Source organism: Hibiscus syriacus, unplaced genomic scaffold (genome assembly GCF_006381635.1).
Source record: "Hibiscus syriacus cultivar Baekdansim isolate YM2019G1 unplaced genomic scaffold, ASM638163v2 tig00003041_pilon, whole genome shotgun sequence".
Lineage (NCBI taxonomy): Eukaryota > Viridiplantae > Streptophyta > Magnoliopsida > Malvales > Malvaceae > Hibiscus > Hibiscus syriacus.
The window spans coordinates 2294176-2316348 of NW_024061960.1; the positions used below are offsets into that span (position 1 = coordinate 2294176).

The following is a 22173-nucleotide window of genomic DNA, read 5'->3' on the forward strand; positions in this document are numbered from 1 at the left end:
ACAACTAATTTCATCAAAAACACAAGAATTTTCCAAAATTCTTTGAAATTTTCGAAATAAAAAAAATTGTTTTTCAAATTATTGTGTTTTGATTGAATTATGTTGTTGTTATGAAAACTATACATATATTGATTTTCAAAACCTTATTTTTCAATAAGTTTTTCAAAAACTTTGCCCATTAGGATTAGTTTAGAGAACCTTGAAATATTGAGAAATCAATTGAGTTTTGGGATTGATTACATTGCATACATGTGTTTTATAATTGAAGGTTATTCATTCTATTCCGATTTTCTTAAACCATGTCAAATCCTAAACGTGCTAGGTCTTCATCTAGTCGTTCAAACCAACAACCAAATCCACCTCCAAATCCTCCCTATTCCTGAAATTCCTATTCCTAATCCCGTTGATCCTAATATGACTATCCAAAACTCGTGCTTCAATCATCATAGTCCTAGAAATCATCATTTTTGGTATTATCAATATTTTGACTCTTACAAAATTAGAGAAGAACGTATCCCTTCTCTTCAAGCTATGATAGATATCAATTTTAGATATCTTCCTCTTTTACAAGAGTGGAAATTTGATAAACTTTGTGACCTTGAACCTATAGTTTACCATCAACTTGTTCGCATCTTCTATTCTAATGTCGTTTGTATTAAAAACCGAGCTCAAACCAAAACCATAGGAGTTTGCTCCTATCTCCTAGGATAATTCTTTCATCTTGATTCAGCTTATATAGCCAATAAATTAGGATTAGATAATGATGGTATATCAAATGAAAAATAGTTTTTAGGTTCTCGTTATAAAAGAAGGGATAGTGTGAGCGTCTTAAATCTTCATGATCGTTTTCTTCATCTAATGATTTCTTGGTGGTTTCGACCATCCGAAGGTCGTTACTCAACTCTTAGAGCCTTGGATTTTTGGTGGTTACATTGTTTCCAAAACAATATTAAAATAAACCTACCTCAGATTATTTTTGCTGAAATTGTTGAGACCGTAAATCTTGTTCCTAATAAGAAACTCTATTCATCTCTAGTTTACGGTTGCATTATGAGTAATCTATTTTCTAGAGACGGGCTTAGAGTTGGTCTAGATGCCGTCTTTCCTCTCAAAAAATAAATTAATCTTCTTTCCTTAACAAGAGCGGGATGGATAAAGAATAAAGAAACCGGTGAATGGGTTCGATCTTCTGAGAATACTACTGGAGCTAGTTCTTCACAAGCTCCACCAGAAGCTGATGATGATCCCGAGCTTGAACAATTAATGCATGATATTGACGAAGCCGACGATGAGCCGGAGCAGCACGAGGAACAACCTCAGCAAGAAGATCAAGTTCCTCCATATTTTCAATCATTTATGGAGACATTTGATTTCCGTTATGCATCCTTGGATTCTCGCTTCACTTCCATAGAATCTCGCTTCTCGACTATGGAAGCTCAACAATTGGAAATTCTCCAGGAGATGCGTGCAAACAATGAAGCAACCAACGCTCGTATTAATGCACTCACTCATGAAATGGCAGCTATGCGAGCTCATTTCCCTCCTCCTGATCCTCCTACGGATACTTAAACTTTGATCTTTGCTTTGCTTGTTTGGATTGAACTTGGATATTTGCATTATTGTTAAAACATTTTGAATGTTTTTGGATTGTTTATTTTTGGTTGTTCGAACTTATGTTTAATACATTTGATTTGGATTTCGTGTTTATTTTGCATCTTTAGACATATATGACCAATTATCCATTACATGTTTATGAATATTGATTATGAAACTAATGGCTAACCTCTCTTTTGATTATGATCTTAGCAGCTTAAGATTTATATTAATAAATCAATTGGCTTACGTTTTTCAAAATTCTTGTTTAAAACGTTTTTATAGGGTCTTTTGGATTTAATAAAAAAGGGGAGAAAGTGTTAAAGTAAGGGGGAGTAATATTTTTCAAAATCAAAATTCATTTTGAAATTAGAAAATCTTAAAATGTTTTGTTATATCAAAAAGGGGGAGATTGTTAAAAATATTTTGATGTTTCGATATAACAAATTAAATTAAAAGAATTTTAATTTTAAAAATGATTTTTCTAAGCATATTCGATATATTAAATCGAATATCAAAATATTACTCAAAGTATTTCAAAGTTCATTTTAAATCCTTACTAAAGTGTAAAATTAAGTTTTAATCTTAAAATAATTTCAAAACATTTTACAAAGTATTTCGAACCGTTTCAAAGCCAAAAATTGCAGTTTGTCCAGAGGGAACTGATTCCCCCCCAAGGGGGTACCGATTCCCCCTGAATGGTTTGGCTCCGAGAAATTCTAGTATGCTCAGAGGGAACCGATTCCCCCAGGGGGTATCGATTCCCCCCACTGTTCAACGGTCGAATATTTGAATTTTACACTTACGGAACCGATTCCCCCACGCTCCAAGCAGAAATATTAATTGTTTTCACACTTAAACAGCTCCAATAACTTCATTAATGATCCCCAACGTTCAGAAGTGATTCAAGGTGTATTTAAGGAAGCTTAGAAGCCATTGATCAATAACAAAAAACAACAAGAAACTAGAATCAAGAGAGAATCAAAGAGAAAGCATCAAACCTCAAGTTTGAGCATTTCAAGCCTATTTTTCATTCAATATTCATTTTGCTTTCAAGAACACTACTTGTACTCAATTGTATTCATTCTTGAGTGTTCTTTTCTTTGTTTTAGAATTGTGCAAACAATCTACCTTGTAAGGATTTCCTTGTAAGTTTGCAAATTTGTATTGTTCTCTTTAGGAGAGAGTGTTCTCAAGAATTTGGGGTATAATTCTTGAGGGTTTGTAAGGTTACTCTTTATCCTCAAAAGAAAGACAAATTAGTGAATTTTTGGAAAATCCTTAGTGTGGATAGCTAAGGTAGTGGACGTAGACTTTGGTTGAGAAAGTCGAACCACTCTAAATCGTTGTGCAATTACTTTCAATTTTCTGCAAAAGCTTCCACCAAATTTTTAATTGCCAATTCACCCCCCTCTTGGCCGATTCCGTCAATCGATTAACTCAACACAAACTCAGTGGCATATCATCCAAAGATGAATGGGGCAGTTGAAGCAGGGAATAAGAACATTAAGAGAATCATTACGAAGACTACTAAAGCTTACAAAGATTGGCACGAGAAGTTACCTTTTGCTTTATATGCATATCGAACTACTGTGCGAACATCTACTAGGGCAACGCCTTTTTCTTTAGTCTATGGAATGGAAGTTGTCTTACCAATTAAAGTAGAGATCCCATCACTTCGAATCTTGAGAGAGGTAAAATTAAATGAGTTTGAATGGATCCAAGCTCGATTTGATCAATTGAACCTTATTGAAGAGAAGAGATTGAAAGCTATTTACCATGGATAGATATATCAAAAACGGATGATAAAGTCTCATGACAAGAAAGTACATCCAAGAGAATTCCAAGATGATGATCTAGTGCTGAAAAAGATCTTGCCTATACATAAAGATTTTCGTGGGAAATGGATGCCTAATTGGGAAGGGGCATATGTTGTAAAAAAGGCCTTTTCCGGAGGAGCATTGATCTTGGCAGAAATGGATGGAAAAATTATGAGAAACCCAATAAACTCAGATTCTGTCAAGAAATATTATGCTTGAAGAAGAAAAAATGATGAAAAAAAATGAAAATGAAAAAATGAAAAAAAAATGATGAAATGAAAAATGAAAAAAAAATGATGAAATGAAAAATGAAAGAAAAAAGGAGGGTCAAGATGAAAACCTGCAAAGAGCGTCTTGCTACCAAAGGAAGGATTTGAGTTGAAAACCTGAAAGGGCTGCTCAAATGCATGTTGATATTAGGCATCTGGCAATTAAACCCTCTTAAGAGCTTGATTTTGGGAGGAACTTTCATCTGCAAGCATTTTGGCAACATTTGAGATCTTCCAGACATAAGCTTACCTCAGTGCTCTAAATTATATCAAGTTGATTAGTTTAGAAATACTTATGCTAATAATTTGTTGAGTCATTTGAATTTTATTATTTCTATGTTTGCCATGACTTTGAATACATTTCTATATATTTATCATTTATTCATTTATTCCAATTTTATCTTTTTGAAATTCAAATTATTTTTATTCAATTTATTCTTTCATATAAACATCTTGTAAATGTATTAACATAATCTTGAAACAAACAAAATATTTTTAGCTATTACTTTATGTTAATACTTTTAAGTGCATGGAATCTAAAGTAAGTCTTATCAACGTTTGCAATCACTGTTGAAAAGAAAACAAGTTATTATCACCATAGAGTCATTTGGAAGCGGAATAAGAGGAAATTTGTTCTCAAATTGGCAGATTATGAATATAGCCCTTTTCCGTACAACAACACAAAAATACTTCGAATCTACAAATTCTGGCTCTACATCTTATAAGTACCGTGAAATTTTGGTCCAAACACCAACTGAAGCAAGTGCCACGTTCTCGTTGTAGAAATAAGGAGGCCCAATAGCATCTTCTGGAAGTGTTTTTTGAATTATCTGATCTGGTTCGGGAAGGAACCCCTAAATCAATCATTGGATTTGAAAGATGAACATGATCGTCTTCATCAAGAAGCTTTTTTTCAAGCTTCCTTTGATTTTTCCTTTTCCAAAAATCATAGCACGAGTTTCGTCTTTTCTTATAATTGGGGTTATTGCATAATGGTTTTCTATCTTCTACTGGAAGAAGTGCGTCAGCAGCCTTAGCCATTTGAGTAGCACAGATAAAATCTGTCAATTCTGCAATTGATGAATCCATACCACATCTCTATGGCTATTGAAGCCTCAGCCTCTGAGTACCTATTTTCGTCAAGTATAACAGTTTATTCTCCTCATCAGAATCAGAATTCAGGATTTCCTCAGTATCAGAAGAACTATCAATATCTGTGAAATCATCCTGAAAGATCACTTCATAATCAGATGAGTAGTTATCAGAATCAACATATTGCATGAGTGTGGACTTTTCAAGAGCCTATACCATTGAGTTTTGTTCTCAAGTGGTTTTTTGACATCATACAAAAATTCAGGCATATCTACATCTACAATCTCCAAAGATGATAGATTCTCTATTCAAAGAAAAAACATTTATTGGATTTCTACACAACCGAAGAAAGAACAAGTTCACCACTTTAAAATCAAATAAAGATGAACTTAACATTTATGCATCATATTTAGACATTTGCAAAATAGGTGCATTTTCATTCATTTTATCCATGTTAAATATTTGACAGGAATTTTAAAGATTTTAGCAAAAATTTGAATTCATCATTTGATGGATCAACTGTTCCAGAGGAAGTACATAATAAGAAGAACTCATCTGAAGAAGTAAGAAGAAGTTCATAATGAGAAGAACTTGTTTAACCTTTTGCTTGAATTCATCATTCGATGGATCAACTGTTCTAGAGAAAGTTCATAATAAGAACTCATCTGAAGAAGGAATAAGAAGTTCATAATGAGCAGAACTTGTTTAACCTTTTGGTTGAATTCATCATTCTATGGATCAACTGTTCCAGAGGAAGTTCATAATAAGAAGAACTCATCTGAATAAGGAAAAAAAAGTTCATAATGAGAAGAACTTGTTTAACCTTTTGCTTTAATTCATCATTCGATGGATTAACTGTTCCAGAGGAAGTTCATAATAAGAAGAACTCATCTGAAGAAGGAAGAAGAAGTTCATAAAGAGAAGAACTTGTTTAACCTTTTGCTTGAATTCATCATTCGATGGATCAACTGATTCCAGAGGAAGTTCATAATGAGAAGAACTTGTTTAACCTTTTGCTTGAATTCATCATTCGATGGATCAACTGTTCCAGAGGAAGTTCATAATAAGAAGAACTCATCTGAAGAAAGAAGAAGAAGTTCATAATGAGAAGAACTTGTTAACCTTTTGCTTGAATTCATCATTCGATTGATCAACTGATTCCAGAGGAAGTTCATAATGAGAAGAACTCATCTGAAGAAGGAAGAAGAAGTTCATAATGAGAAGAACTTGTTTAACCTTTTGCTTGAATTCATCATTCGATGGATCAACTGTTCCAGAGAAAGTTCATAATGAGAAGAACTCATCTGAATAAGGAAGAAAAAGTTCATAATGAGAAGAACTTGTTTAACTTTTTGATTGAATTCATCATTCGATGGATCAACTGTTCCAGAGGAAGTTCATAATAAGAAGAACTCATCTGAAGAAGGAATAAGAAGTTCATAATGAGAATAACTTGTTCAACCTTAATTTGATTCATCACATATTGAAATTGAATCAACAATACCTCTTTTGAAGATTAGCGTTTCCAGAACGAATTCATAATGAGAAGAACTCATCTGAAAAAGAAGAATTTGTTCAACTCTTTGCTAGATCTTATCACAGAAGAAGATAAATTGTCATCCCAGTGGAAAAATGGAAGAGTTCATAATAAGAAGAACTTGTTCAACATTTCCATCATAATCAAGTGAAGTCAAATGGATAAAAAACTTATTATCTTTTCGTATTTGCACTATTCTTGTTAACACAAGAATGAGCAAAGAGGGGCAGCTGAAGATACTAATTTTTCATCCATTTATTGTCATTATTATTATTGTTATTATTATTTTATTTATTACTATTATTATTATTTTATAATAATAATAATTATTATTATTAATAATAAAAAAATTACTATTATAAATAGGCCCAATCAAAACTGGACTGACCCAGTACAAGAAACCCCATCGGCCTAACAGTAGAACCCTAAATTAGATTAGAGTTTTCATCTTCATCCCAGCCGTAGCTCTTCTTGCCAGCCGTTGGATCTGACTTAGATCCAACGGTCCAGATGGTCCCAGCAGAAACCCTAGGGTTATGATACCCTAGGGCCACGCGATGCCGCCTCTACGTCCAGTCGCTCCACCCACTGCCACGGCGCCAACAGGAGACTCCAGAAGCTTTGCTGTTACAACAACAACCGCACATGTGTCCCCATTTTTTGGTGAGTCACCACAAGTTCGGTGACTCACCAAACTGCCACTCTTTTACCCGGTCCGAGACGAGCGCCGATGATGGTTATAAGACCATCAACCGAACCTACAAAAGAAAAAAAAGAGACAAGGAGATCAATCAGAAAATAGGGAGCAAGACAGAGAGAACCACAAACAACATAGCAACCAAATACCACTAAAATACCGAGAGAAAAATTAAGAGAAATATTACCGAGGAAGCTGTGACGCCACCGGAGTTCACGCTCTTTCACCCGCCACCAAAAGCCTTCGAAAATCGAAGGTACTTTCATAGATTTGCTCCGATTGGGAGCTTTTTAAGGGAAAATGTCACCGGATTCATGATTCGGACGGTCCGATCTAAATTTTGGTATAAATTTTGTATTTTTCAACCACCGGAGGCGGTGACCGACGGCGGAGGTCAACGGCAGCAGTCGGCTGCCGGCCGACGACCAGATTCCCTCCGGTGAGGGAATCCTAGAGAGAAGGCAAAGAGAATGCTTCTCTCGGTTTTAGAGAGAGAAGATGAAATGAGAAAATGAGAGAATTTGGCCTTAAGGCCGGTTATAATTGGGTATAAATACCCTCACCAAAACGACGTAGTTTTGGTAAGGGCCTTTGTGTAATTTCACACACGGCTAAATTATTCCTGCAGCCACTGTAACTTTAAAAACTTGCAATTTGATCCTTATAGCATGTTTTTATTTATTATAATTTGATATTCGAATTTCATATAATTTTATTTTATTCCCCAAGTAAATAAATATGTAAAATAACACGTTTAATCCCTGTAACTTTAAATAATTAATTACTAATTAGGGTATTTAAGTTTTATATGTTATAATTTAATCACTACTTTCATATAATTACCAATTTTATTATTGTTTATATTTCAATATTATAGTTTTAATTTCATTTATTTTAGTTATTGTTTAAATATATCTTAATATGTTTTCAATATATTTAATTAGTATTATTATTTAGTCATATTTATTTATTTAATTTAGTTGTTTTTTCTATTAAAATCCTATTTATAAATCTAATTTTATAAATTGCTTTTAAATAAAAATATATTTTTAATATATTTATTTTCAATATAAGAAGGGCAGTCTTAAAGCAACTGGATGTCTATTTTTTGAAATTTTTAAATAAATAAATATTTTAATTTTATAAATTATATATATATATATATTAATCTATTTTTTATATTATTTTTAGATAAATGTTTTATTATTTATTTACTTTTTAATATTAAGAAAAGAGCTGTCTTAAAGCACCTAGAAGTCCTTTTATGATATTTCTAAATAAATAAATATCTTATTTATATATAAATTAATAGATTTTCTTAAAATTATATTAATAAATTTGAAATAACATGATTATGAATTAAATATATTTTTTAATTTTTTAATTTTCCAATAATAGAGACAATTTATAATTAATAAGTACTAATTTTGGACATTGTGGGGTGCTAATCCTTCCCCAAACGTAATCGACATGAATCCCTTTTTTATTATTAAAAATAAAAAATTTTTGGTTAAAACGCATACTAGTTTATCTTTTAACTGATGTTTTCTTAAAAACTCTTTTAAAAGATAATTTTTAGGTATTCGACCTACCTGACCCAAAAGGCTGATGTCGACTCCCAAAACATTTTAAAACCATTTATTCACACCACTTTTCCCGCCAAGTAAAAAATTCGTGTCCGGACGAAAACCAGTTACGACAAGCACAATAATCATGGTTAAAAATGACAGCTCCATCCATGAAACGATACCCAAAGGACCTTTTACCAGCACCGGTTGCTTCAAATTGGTAAACTTAGATGTTTGGACCCTTCTGTTACCATCAGAAGCAGCTTATTAAACTATTCTACCAGAAGGTAAAAAAAAGGAAGCATCGAATATTGATGATATCTATATATTTACCTATCGACGCCTTCATCTCCATGTTTCTTTCCCAAGTGAAGGTAAATACAACCCATTGTAGCAATGAAGAGGATGGGAAATGTGTAAATCAGCATAGTTGAACCTATAGATACACATGCCTCAAGTTGGGGAAAAATTGAAATGAAACTGTAATATTATGAAGTAGGTTGATACCTTGTGGTCCAAAGTACGTGGATTTTGTTTTGGAACGGATTTCAGGCAACCAATGTTGAAAATATAACTTGGTGGGCGTTATGAACCATAGCACCATGTACCCAAGGAAGAGCAGCAGTAGAAACAGCTTCATTGCTGATCTAACCATCATCATTACATTAACCTTTCCACAACCTTTGAATATTTCTGAGCCTCTCCTTTTGCACTGCCTTATTATCCTATTTTGAAGCAATCATTATAGCCTTATATAAACTATGAATATTGCATAAAACAAAATTATATTAACTTGAGCAGGACGTGCTGTTATGCTCGCTGACTTCTAATTCTGCTCATTATCAATGCCATGAGTTCAAGGTTCATTCCAGTACAGCTCCCTCGATGCAAACTTGAAATGTATATTCCACAATTTTTCTTGAACATTTATTCCACAATTTTTTTATACAAAGTTGGTCAAAACTTGAAATGTATATTCCCTTATCCAAACTTTGGGGTGAATTAGTTGCTGGTTTTATATATTTTTGTGTCTTGATGGACTGCATCTGCATCTCTTGCGCCATTAAATTCCTTTTGATTTGTCTTCTTCTGCTTTTGTGCGAAGCTTTTGTCTTAATCTTGCCATTATGTTTAGAACAAAACTTACATTGGAATCTACACCAGAGGAAAAGGAGTTACAATACTTGAAAATGACTTATGATGTAACTGTAAAAATGTCTTTTGTAGTAGAAGCAGCAGCAACAATAATAATCTATATAATAATAAGTTAATAACTGTATTTTTCTTCGCAGAATTATATTTTACATAATCCACCTCTAGCATTGAGCAAATAATGTATACAGATATTCATCATAAGGTGAAGCTAATGGACTCAAAGTGAAGGTTTGGAGCTAATCCAGATGCACAAATTTTAGCAACATCGTGCCGCATCTTCCTCGGTCCACATGCAAGAACTCCTACATCAGATTCCTTTAAGTCGAATAGTATTTCTGCAACATCGAGATGAACCATCAGTTCACTGATAATTTTATTCGTATACATGAATGTCATTGTTATAATATAACATGGTAGTCTCAGTTAGCATGCTCACTCTTGAAATCAGGTCTTGAACCAAAACAGATCTCGGTTGCTTGGACGAGGCACTGATGGGGAAGGCTTTCGAGCTCTCTATCGTCAGCACCAGAAAACCATGGCGCCCCTGGTGATGTTATTGGCGTTGCTATTTCAGTGTTCTGGATTTGGTTCCCTTCCCTTGTATTTTGTTTCTTGCACCAGACGAAAACTGCACTAGAAACAATGAAGACGCAAACACAAACGAGAAACATATCCCAAAGTGCTCTATAAGAGAAATGGTAGATTTGATCAGTATTGTGATCAATGGGGTATATGTAGTAACGAGTGACAATGCCCAAAAGAAGAAGGAACATAACGAATGATGACGAGATTATTGCCCCAAGCCATAGCCAATTGTTGGGGCCTAGTGTTGCAGCAATGGGTGAATCAAAGGGGCCTGGCTTGAACCAAATTGTTTGAACAGGTTTCTGGGTTTCAGCCTTCGGCTGCTCTTTCTCTCGAGTGATGTATGCTTGAATCTGCAATTGAATCTGGGTTATTTGTGAAGGATTACCCGATATTGGAACCAGAAGATCTAGGATTGCAAGGTCTGCCGAGTTCTTAAAGGCACAGATCATAACAACTCGTGGAACCCTGAAATTTGGCTTCTGGTTTTGGAAAATTATCTCTCGGATTATGGAGATAAAGGGAGTAATGCCACTGCCTCCGGACACCAAAACCAGACACTCATGCCTACACATAGTTTAATAACACAAATTAAAGTTATCAATGAAAAAACGACAAACTGATGTTTGGATCAAAAGCTATTTACTGACATGAGAAAATGAGATGAATTAGGGCCATAGGGTCCTTCAGTTGAGACTTGAAGATGATCCAAAGATGAAGTGATCTCTCGATAAAGCTTGTGAGACCACGTCCCTTGCGTTTTGATCACCACGCTGAGCTGATCGTCCTCCATATTGCAATTGGAAGATACTGTAAAAGGATGCCACTGCAGCTTCGAAATTCTAGGCACATTTACAAACAAGATGCTGGTCGGATTATAATACAATCCTGGGAGAGGTGCAAACAAAAGAATTAAGACATTAATGTAATTTGCAGAATTAACCATTAATGTAGTAGTTGCAGGATAGTCATAGTTACCTGGTGTCTTGGAGAAGTTGAGTTCAACAACGCCACATGGCAAGACACATGCAGACAACAATCTGGTTCGTTGTCGGGATTGTAAGAATCTTAAGTATCGATCAATGAGGAAAAGGAAGATACCAGGAAGGATCATGCAGAAATAAGCATCGCCAACATGCAGCACGTAGAAGATGATGTAGAGAAGGTAGAGATGGTGTGTGTAGAAGAAAAGCTCAAACTTCTTTCGTCTAAAATGAGGTAAGCTTGTCACCCACATCGGTACTGCAATTACAATTGCAATAACTCCAGCTACATTTGATACCCAAGTTTTGCTCCATTCCAGAATCTGCACACCCAACATATACACATACATATATTATATTTTTGCTTGGTAAATCTCAAAACCATACATAACTTTGATCCAATGTGAAATTTGGTTCTTTACTATTGAATGTTTAATTGTATTCATGAAAATTTGGTTTTGATTTACTTAAACATATGAAATTTTATTTTTAATTTAATTATATATATTTAAAAAAAAATTTAATTATTTTCATAGAGTACATATAATTACTTGCTAATGTTATTAATAAACATAAGATGCTGTAATGTTAATAATTTTTTAATTAAAATGGGTATTTAATCTATTGACTAATAAATTTAGATTGAGTTTTGTTGAAGCCAGTTATGGGTAGGGATGGGCACGGGTTAGGTTTTCGGTCAGATTCAAAAATTATACATCTTCCACCCGACCCGAAAAATATACACCATCCACTCGGCCCGAACCCGATCCGACTTTTTTGAGATAAAATTTGAACTCGACTCGACCCGAAATAATATATTTATTAAAAATATTATTTTTATTCAATAAAAATAGGGATTTAATTAGAAAAAAATATATAGATGGGTATTATTATAATTATCCCTAAATATAAGGTAAAATTATTTTTTTCGGATTAGGTTGTGTCGGGTATTTTTCACCCTAAATCCGAACGTAACCCGACCCGACCTGAATCCAAATTTCTTTTATAAAAAAATTTGACCCGATCAAGTCGGAACCCGTCGGGTTCGGGTCTCGTGCCCATCTCTAGTTATGGGTTATGGGGGTGATTGTCCCAACTTAATTTACTTCACTCGCAAACACTAAGATTCGAACCTCTATCTTTACTTAAGAAATATGGTACCTCACCCACTAGACCAACTTCTTGTTGATAAGTTAATAATTTATTAAAACTAAAACAAAATACTCGTAACATAACTCCTAATAAAACTGCCTATCCACTTGAACGTTAATCAGCAAGATGGACCGAAGAGACAATGTAGTCTGTTAATTTAAAAAAAATTAAATTATCATATAATTTTATTTTTTTCTCTCATGTATTTGTGATTGAAATACAAATAGATAGCATTAGAAGACTTGTTTAAGTGTAAAGAAATGGAATATAAGAAACCCTGATAAACAACAAAAAGACAATGCTGTATCAATACACTATACGAAATGAACCACTCAATGATCTTATCCTTTACTTTTTTTCTTAGAGGTGAAAAAGAAAGGACGAGCAAAGGAATATAAACCCCACCTTTATGTATCTCTTCCCACTCTCAAACAACACTACATACATACACATTCCGACAAAGAAGACGACACAAAAAAGAAGATAATAGAGTGATCCCACACCTTTCATTTCGCTGCATAGAATTGCTTATTATGAGGATTGAATGGCAATAATAATTAACTACAAAACATAATGAATTAAGAAAGAATGAGTTGATGCAGATTATACCTCAACCATCTGATCAGTGATGGCCCAGTAGATAATGAAACCAATAGTATGAGCAGCAAAAAGGATGTTAGAGACATGTCCAAGCCAAATATGGTACTTGATGCTCGACTCTGATGTCAGTCCAACTAGAGGCAACAGTGTTGATCCTCTTGTTACAGGGAAGAAGAGGAATGCCCAGCATATGTTCCCTATGTACCCAAGCCTTAATGATACACTTCGGAATTTAGCTTCCCATCTGTTAATTTACCATCAAACATAAGGCTGTCTACTAATTGAAATCATTTAAAATAAAACAAGTATCGTACATACATTTTCTCGCCTTGTTTATGCATGTGGAGGTGTCCAAAGCTAACGTATAAGTAATTTGCAAGGGACCAGATCAAGAGAGCCACAAACATGGCCGCAAAAGTTAGCTCCAGTGCCGAAACGATTCCGACGGGAGCCGTTACCAGCACCGGTCGTTTCAACAAGGCGGTAGCACTGTGTGTGACCCAGACATACAGTATGAATCATATGAATTCATAAGATAATACACCAAATTCATAAGATAAGATGAAATCCTACCTTTTGGAGTGATTAAAGTGTGTGGATCTGTTTTGAAAATGGAGATAAGCGCAACCAAAAGCAGCTATGAACATGACGGGGAAAGAAAAAAGCAATAGGTTTGCCCCTGGTAAAGCTCAAAGTGATGAGATGAATTAACAAAGGGTGCAAACGCCATGCAAGCAGACAAGATTCAAATAAGGAAGAAAGGCAAAAAGCTCACCTTGTCCACCAAAGTAAGTAGAACTGAGCTTGGTTTCTAGGTTGGGTGTCCATTTGTTTTTGTAAAGTTTTGTTGGCAACATAACCCAAATCATCAACCACCCAATGAATGCCACTAGGAAAATCACCCTCACCATTGCTTTTACGTTGCTGCTCATCTTCATTCTTCTTCTTCTTCTCTCTCTCTCTCTCACTCTACTTGCAAGCTCTCAGGAAATATCCTTTAGTTTTGTTGCTGTTGTTGTTGCTATATATATATATTCTAAAATTAAAGGGCTTAAAGAAAAAACAGCATGAAGCATGCATGCATCTACATCACCCACTAGTATCAAAAATGTATATTTTCCTCTTTAATTATTTTGGATATGAAGGGTTCTCTTTTCGACTAAATAAAAAAGAATTTGAAGTTCTACAAAGTCAACAGCTGTTTTCATGAAATGATGGCTCTTATGATAAGGAAGAGGCAGCACATTTTATTAGTACTAAAAAATGTTTTTTAATAAATAGGGATTGTGCTTAGTACACACTTGACTTCAACTCTGTAAATGATAGTACTGATAATACGTACGAGAGGAAGGGGAGGGAGCGAGGGAAGAAAGAATTTTTTTTAGAGAATGTCAAAGGGATTTCATATTAGTTTAAGACTAACGAAATACGTAATCGAAGATATTAAAAATAAATTAATATTTTTTATTGAATATAATTTAAAATATTAATTTTTTTAATATTTTTCTATTACACACCTTCTTCATACAATTTTCAATCAGCAACTAAAAATGTTTCTAGATCTTACTACTCCACATTATACAAGTAAGAAGTTGTTTAACGATATATTGGAGGTAAAATGGTGAAAATTTAGGCTTGGCCTTCAAACTTCTGAAAAAAAAAGGTATTCCTTATTGACTACTTTGGTAATTAAACTTTGTAAACTTTGGTAATAATTATTTTTAATATTTTTAATAATTAATTTTTTTAAAATATATATTTTTAAAATAAATTTTAAATAATAAAAGTTAAATTTAAAAGTTTTGACAAAAAAAGTTAATAAGGGAAATTTTAGTGGAGCATAAAAGTATTTTTTAATATTTTCTTAATTTATAATTTTTACTTAAGGATTAAATAAGCTCTTGATGTTCATAAAAGAATAAATTAAGCCTTGAACTTTTAAAAAAAATTAATTAAACTCTTTTGTTATGTCATCATTTACAAGTAGATTGTCATGTCAATACCGTGAATCGACATATCATCACAGTGAATTAACATGTTAACAATGTAACATACAATAACGATTTTCGTTGGTTAAAGAGCCACATTAATATTTTTCTCGATTTAAATGTCACATTAGATATAAAATAAGTTCAAGTGTTAGAATGATTTTTTTAAAAAAAGTATGAGGACCTTATAAACCATTAAACCTAAAAAGAATAAGGTTTAAATACTCTAGCCCCCTAAATTATACAGTTTATACTGAGTTGCCCCTTAAAGTATTTTTTGACACATTTTACACTCTGAAATTTAAATCGTTATCTCAATTACCTCAAATCGTTAACTCTATTTAACAACACAAGGGTAAATTACATATTTAGTCAATCAACTATTTGTATGGTTTTATTCTGGTCACCAAGATATTTTTTTTCAAAATCATCACTAAACTTAAGTTTTTGTTCCGTTTTAATCACCCCATTCGATTTGATTTATTTTTAAATTTATAATAATATATAAGAAAACCCTAGGTTACTTCTTCATCATGTATATACAGGTATAATATTTCGTTAATATTTAGCAGAAGTGTTGGTGTGTCAATTAACAAATTTGGTATAATTATACATTTGATCTTTAATACTTTTACATTTAATTAATTAGGTCCTAATTTTAATTTAATAAATTAACCCTTCATCAAATAAGAGGTGACATGTGTTACCATCTGATTGAAAATAAACTAGAATGAAATACAATTGGGGAGTTTTGAACCTATGCCCCTAGACTGTGAATGGAGAACCCAAACCACTAAACCAAGTGCTTCAATTGATTAATTAATTACAACAAACTTTTTTTCATATTATAATATTGTTAATGATAGAAAAATAAAGAAATAAAATCATTTAAATGAGGTTTTGAACCTAGGTCAATTATAAAATATAATAAAATCTAAACTAGTTAAACAAATATAATATTATTTTATAATTAAATACATTATAAATATTTTAAACTATATCTAATGAAAATTTTAAAATAAAAAATTTAATATTTTTATATGTTTAACTAAATTCAATAATTTTCTCGTAGTTATTTTTATAATTTCATATATACAAAAATATAAATATAAAATTAAATTAAAAATTAAACTTATTTTTAATTTTAAATCTTACATTAAATACATATTTATGATTTAAAATATGTATATTGTATTTAATTATAAAATATGAATCTTAGGTTGGCCATAGTTTTATAAAATATATATAAAAAAGTTATATACAATTATTATATTTCCATACTTTTTTACAAGTTCATATTTATTTTTTTTTAAATTGAATTTAGTTTAGAAATATAAAAATATTAAATTTATTTTTAATTTTAAATCTTAAATTCAACACGGTTTAAAATATAATATATTTAATTTAAAATATAAATCTTAGGTTTTCTTATATTTTATAATTGACCTAAGTTTGAAACCTCATTTGAATAATTTTATTTATTTCTCTATCAAGCTTATAAGATAAATATAGTTTGTTGTTATTAATAAACCAATTGGAGCATTTGGTAACCTAGGTGCACAAGTTCAAACCTCCCCCAAACACATTTCAACTCCAATCAAGTGCTAACATGTTACCTCATGATTGAAGGGTTAATTTATTAAATTAAATTAAAATTAGGATCAATTGATTGAACTCAAAAGTATTAAAAATTAAATGTATAATTATACCAATTTTGTTAATTAACACATCATCACTTCCGTTAAATATTTACAGCAGGTGGCTTCATTGAAACCAATTAAATATTTAAGTGGTCATATTGACAAAATTTTGAAAACGGTGATTCTATGAACACCAACCTTATAGTTAAGTGGTCATTCACGTAGATTACCCAAAAAACTATTACGTCGATAGTTCTATTTTTTTAACAAGTGACCAAAATGAAATCAAAACTTAACTTTAGTAATGATTTTGAAAAAAAATAGTTTAATAACCAAAACAGAACCACGGGAATAATTAGGTGACTAAATACATAGTTTATCCTTTATTTTATTTAGGCTTAAGTGCACCATTGCCCCTTAAACTATATAGGTTTTACCAAGTTCTCCCTTAAACGTATTTTCTTAGACTTTTTATTCCTTGAAGTTTAAATCGTTAACTCATTTGCCTCAAATCATTAACTCCGTTAAAAAAGCAAGGATAAATGATATATTTAATCACTCAACTATTCCAATAGTTCCGTTTTGGTTATCCAACTTTTTTTCTTTCAAAATCATCATTAAACATGTGAGGAAGAAGAGAGTCGTGTTTTGATACCACAAACTCATTGCACCAGAACTCAGCGTTCGACATGGGAATCCATGACAGTGCACGACGAGGAGTTCACAACAAGGAGTTCCAATATGTCGATATCTATAGACACCCTTCGTTTCTCTCATCTGGACACCCTTCTCCCTCCTTCATCGCCAATATGTGTATGTGTTGCAATCTTTATATAGATAGAGAACCACAAAGCATCACTGCTACCAGAAATGTCATTGATGGCAGCACCACTTTCAACTCTTCCACTATCGGTGAGTAATCCGTTTGAAATTTTGAATGAATAATGAAAAGTTGAACATGCCATCTAAGTTCATCTAAGACGCTGGAACTCCAGATCTCAAACAATTTAGATTTAGAAATTTTAACAATTTCTATTATCTTAAACATTACTGCAGCTACTGTAGGGGACGAGTTCTTCCAAGGATATAACATTTCAGAACACGACTGCGCCAACAAAACACCAAGCAGTGGCACTGCGTGAGGGATCAGATTTATAGCATTCTACTATTTAAATTTCAAGAGGCAAAACGTCTCGAAAAATATTTTAAGGGGCAATTTGGTAAAAACTATATAGTTTAGGGGACAATGGTGCATTTAATCCTTTTATTTATTACAATTAATTTAAGGGTAAAATATATAAATAGTCCCCGAGCTTTTAGAGCGCTTGTATTTTGGTCACCCAACTTTTGAAATTTGCAATACAATCATCGAACTTTTAGTTCATTTTCAGTAAGGTCTCTGTCATTATCTCCCGTTAGGGTTAGCTGACGTGGTATTTAACGGCCGTTAAACCCCTCTTCTCCTCCTCCTTCTTTGTCGTCTTCTCTTTTTTAACCAACGGCGGACGGAGAAGGGACGAGGAGGAGGCACGACCGACTAGGTTTTGGTCGGAATGGCATGAGGACTCCAACGATGGTGGCAGTGTGGCGAACGGACGACTGAATCGACCAAAAATCAATGAAAACAAAAAATGGGCATTGGGGTTTTCCGACAAGATTCAGGGCTCTCTCCACGGTGATCAGAGGTGAGTCTCGGCAAGTGGCTAGTGGGGTTTTGATCGAAATGGGGCGGCGCTCCTACTAGTATCAACGGTGACGATCACTGTTGATTGACCACAGAGATCGAGGATAGGTGTTCGAACGGTCTTCTCGCAATTTGAGACGAATGCTGTATGGTGAGTATGAATCGAGGGTCGGGGTGTGGTTGGGAGGCGATGCAGTGACGATGGTGATGGTGTGTAAGCCACCGCTGACCGGAGGTGGGATAACAGGAGGTGGGGTGAGAGAAGGAAAAGAAGAATGGGGGTTAACGAGAGTTAAGTGTCACGTCAACTAAAACTAACGGGAGGTAACAACAGGGACCTTACTGAAAACAAACTAAAAATTCAACGATTGTATTACAAGTTTCAAAAGTTAGGTGACCAAAATGCAAGTGCCCTAAAAGTTTGGGGACTATTTTTATACTTTACCCTTAATTTAATTTATTTATAATATTATTGGTGTAAAGAAGTAGAACAGTTTGCAACTGAATTTATTTCAAGTTCACAAAGGTTACACAACCGACACCAATTCTGGCATCAGTGAATTAAAAGTCTTTACATGTATTGCAGAACTTTTACTCCAAAGGCATAGCCAAGAAAAGTAGCAATGGCAATTCCAAAAATGCCAGCAAGAATACCTGGAATAACCATAGAATTCCACCCCTTGGCGGTTGCCATTCCGCATGCTGTCGTAGGACCTCCGACGTTGGCATTTGATGCTATAAGCAAGAGCTTTAAGTCGAAACCAAACAGCTTCCCGAGTCCCAGAATCAAAGCCAGATGAATGGAAATCTGAACCAGAGCAAACATGAAAATACTGGGTGCTGTTTTGATGACACTCCATATGTTTCCACTTGCACCCACCACAGTGAAAAATACCTGGACAAAACATATATGTATCATTGCCAAAATTGAACATACACCAACAAGAATAGTTGGAACATAGTCACATGGATCGCGGTACGTTCCGGTACGGGAACGTAGAACGGGATCGCAATTCGCTAGGTATCTAAAATTAGTACGAGGGAAGTAGACTCATTTCGGATCGCTCCGGTACGATGTAACATATAAATTGGTACGACAAGAAGATAAAATCAGAAGATAAATAATCCATAATTTATGTTGAAGGAAAAAAAAAAAGAAAACAAATCCAGTTGTCCAGCTCCCAGACAAGAAACAAAGCGCCAACAAAAGTAAAGTACACAGTAAACAAAGCAGGATGGATTGAAAAGTAGAATTAAGAAAACAGAAAAGACTGACTCAAGGTCTAAAACAAAATAGGTTAAAAAGTACTAGACCTCGCAACCAATTAACCCCCTAATCACCTGAAATGCGGCTTATCTCCCCCAAACTCAAAACGACGTTGCTTGGCCCTATTCTAAACGCCGCCGTTCTACTAGGCAAATATATGGGATTTTTAGGGTAAATTTTTTAACCTAATTCATTATCTTCTTCGGCCTTAAACCGACCCCATCGTTCCTCCATTTCCTCTCCCTCAAGCTCCTCTTTAACACTCGACGAAACCTAAAGCCTCCATGACTTCCGCCGTCCTACGCTCTGACGAGGAGCCAGGACTCCATCTAAACCCAAAGCTCGTACCGAATCGCGATTTTGAAACGACTGGAACATGATCGTACCGCGTTTTGGATCGCATCGTACGGTACGTAGATCGTGGGCTGTTGAGCGATTTCTATAACTATGAGTTGGAAAGCCAATGGGTATTTCGGGTAAAGATTGGTTTACCTGCATCAGAATTACAGCCATAGCCTCCCCAGATGGTGCAAGATAGGAAAAATTGGTAGGAAATACAGTTGCCAAAATAACAACAATTGCTGTAACTGCAGGGAGGCTACCTCCCTGAATGCCAAAATATTTCGTAAGATAAGCACCGATTTTGCAGATGGCAAAGGATACCGCAATAGCTGTTGCTATCTTCAGGACGGGAAATTTTCCATCGGATACAGACCCCTCATCCGTTGAAGCATCTGCTTAAGTCTCAACAACTTTAATTAGACTATACAAAAATTGAAACATAACCACAACATTCTACTGAATTCAGCAATTACATTTGATGCAGAGAGTGAGGAAACAACTGAGAAAAACCAAAATATAAAATGTAGGCAGAAAACTTCATTGTTAGAACCAATACATATTCGTAACGTAGACAAGGAGATTAATCGATTAAATGACACAAAATGAGGAGCTTTGCAGACCTCCGGGTGATGTTGATGTCTCAGGGGGTACTTTTGATGCCAAAGCAAATAGTGTTGTAAAATATACTGCACAGATAACATTGTCTGCAGCCAGTCCAGCAGCTAAAACAGATGGTGAAATATCGAGGGCATTTGAAATGGCAACATAATTAACAGCTGAACAACATCAGAAAATAACCTTCATCAGTTCATATAAACAAGGAAACAAATGTATTAAGATTGTAACAAGTGTAAGAATAAATTACCTCCACCAATATGCCTACCCATTAGAGCAGCAGCTATCTTCCAACTATCTGCACCAAGTGCTCGCATCGGCACTATCAGATATGCCAATGCTGTTCCAACTGTTGTAGCCACTGTTTCGCAAAATTTGGGGACCAAAAATAAGGGAGAATTGCTAGCAAAGAATTGCAGAGAAACAAAAAGCAAAAGCTCCTAACCCAAAATAATGACCCTAAAAGAAAGTTAAATTAACCCAAGAAATAAGATTAATAAATTGAAATGGGCATCACTGGTGGGAGTGGAATGACCTGATCCCAGCAAGAAAGCAAGGAAAAGCTTCCCTGTTGACTTAATGACACGTCGCAAATCTGCTCGAAACAACAACAATGGAACAGCCAATGGGAGCAAAAATTCCAGTACAATGGAGTAGGCTTTAGCATCAGAAGAAATTAACCCCAAATTACTAGCAGCAAGTCCGATCAAAGTACTCACTAGCGCACCACTCAGTGCACTCCCAACCTTTGTCTTCTCTGACCTTCAAGTTAAATTAATTAAACAATCATCGACAATACCCACAAATTAAAATCCCATTGCCTCCTGCAATTAAAATTTTGTAGAAATTCGATTAGAGAGAGAGAGAGTACCATATGCCGAAGGCACCTGTAGCAAAGAGAACAGTCCAGGTTCCCCACTGGTCGTTGGGAGAAATGAGAGGCAAGTTCAACTGAGATTTAACTGTAATGGGTCGGATAGAATTAGGGTATTGGTCCAACCAGTTAGGGGAGAGAAAAGTTTGGGTTCTTTTATGGGGTAGCAACCTTGAGGATGACGATGAGGAGGAGTGTTGGGAAGATGAAGCGCTCAGCCATGAGATTAAATGGATATTTTGGCGGAAAAGTCGTGAATTTGAAGGTGGGGACTCCGAACACTGAAGAGGAGTGCCACTTAAGTGTAGAAATGGATATTTTGACGCCATTTTCGAAAGAAAGAAGAGAAGCGTAGATCAACGTTGAAAAATCCCAGTCTCTGAAGCAAAGTGCTGAATGGTAGCTTTTTTGTACATGTAGTTAAGCGGAGATCATTTAGCTATTTGTAAATGTTGCCGATTAAATCAACAAAAATTATATATTTATATATTTAGTCCTCATTATTCATAGATTCATTCAATTTAATTTAAGATAAATGGAAATCAATTTTTTATGATATTAGTCCTCTTTTTTAATCAGATGTCAAATTATTGTGCATCAAGAATATTACGGAGCAAGAAATGTCGAGGGTTTCACTTCATGGGTTTGTAATTATTAAATTTTTTTCATGGATAATGTTATGATTTGAACTCTTAACAATATTTAAAGAATC

At 34.0% G+C, this 22173-nt stretch overlaps 2 protein-coding genes and 1 pseudogene across 2 annotated transcripts; all 3 read right to left on the reverse strand.

Moving 5' to 3' along the window:
* LOC120168756 overlaps nt 1–9004 on the reverse strand; it is a 30040-nt pseudogene extending 21036 nt beyond the window's left edge.
* An 868-nt stretch (nt 9005–9872) lies between these two features.
* Nucleotides 9873–14026, reverse strand: LOC120168740 (ferric reduction oxidase 4-like). Its single transcript, XM_039177120.1, has 8 exons — nt 13827–14026; nt 13625–13730; nt 13370–13540; nt 13061–13295; nt 11295–11622; nt 10967–11204; nt 10168–10883; nt 9873–10066 (listed from the first exon to the last, which is right to left on the reverse strand). The coding sequence occupies exons 1-8, from the start codon at nt 13987–13989 to the stop codon at nt 9927–9929; spliced, it is 2097 nt and encodes a 698-aa protein (XP_039033051.1). The 5' UTR covers nt 13990–14026; the 3' UTR covers nt 9873–9926.
* A 4828-nt stretch (nt 14027–18854) lies between these two features.
* On the reverse strand, nt 18855–21821 carry LOC120168772 (uncharacterized membrane protein YjcL-like). The gene is made up of 6 exons (XM_039177121.1): nt 21459–21821; nt 21123–21349; nt 20838–20948; nt 20593–20748; nt 20123–20364; nt 18855–19258 (listed from the first exon to the last, which is right to left on the reverse strand). The coding sequence occupies exons 1-6, from the start codon at nt 21788–21790 to the stop codon at nt 18935–18937; spliced, it is 1392 nt and encodes a 463-aa protein (XP_039033052.1). The 5' UTR covers nt 21791–21821; the 3' UTR covers nt 18855–18934.
* Between the last annotated feature and the right edge of the window lie 352 nt (nt 21822–22173).

Bases quoted from the DNA above. Each gene is read 5' to 3' on its own strand.
- LOC120168772 (XM_039177121.1), bottom strand. From the start codon at position 21,790: ATGGCGTCAAAATATCCATTTCTACACTTAAGTGGCACTCCTCTTCAG. The intron at 20,749-20,837 runs GTAATTTATTCT...GATGTTGTTCAG, and splicing joins GGGTAGGCATATTGGTGGAG to CTGTTAATTATGTTGCCATT. The intron at 19,259-20,122 runs GTAAACCAATCT...TGTTTTGTCCAG, and splicing joins TGGCTGTAATTCTGATGCAG to GTATTTTTCACTGTGGTGGG.
- LOC120168740 (XM_039177120.1), bottom strand. From the start codon at position 13,989: ATGAAGATGAGCAGCAACGTAAAAGCAATGGTGAGGGTGATTTTCCTA. The intron at 13,731-13,826 runs GTGAGCTTTTTG...GAGCTTTACCAG, and splicing joins TACTTACTTTGGTGGACAAG to GGGCAAACCTATTGCTTTTT. The intron at 13,296-13,369 runs GTATGTACGATA...GTAAATTAACAG, and splicing joins CATAAACAAGGCGAGAAAAT to ATGGGAAGCTAAATTCCGAA.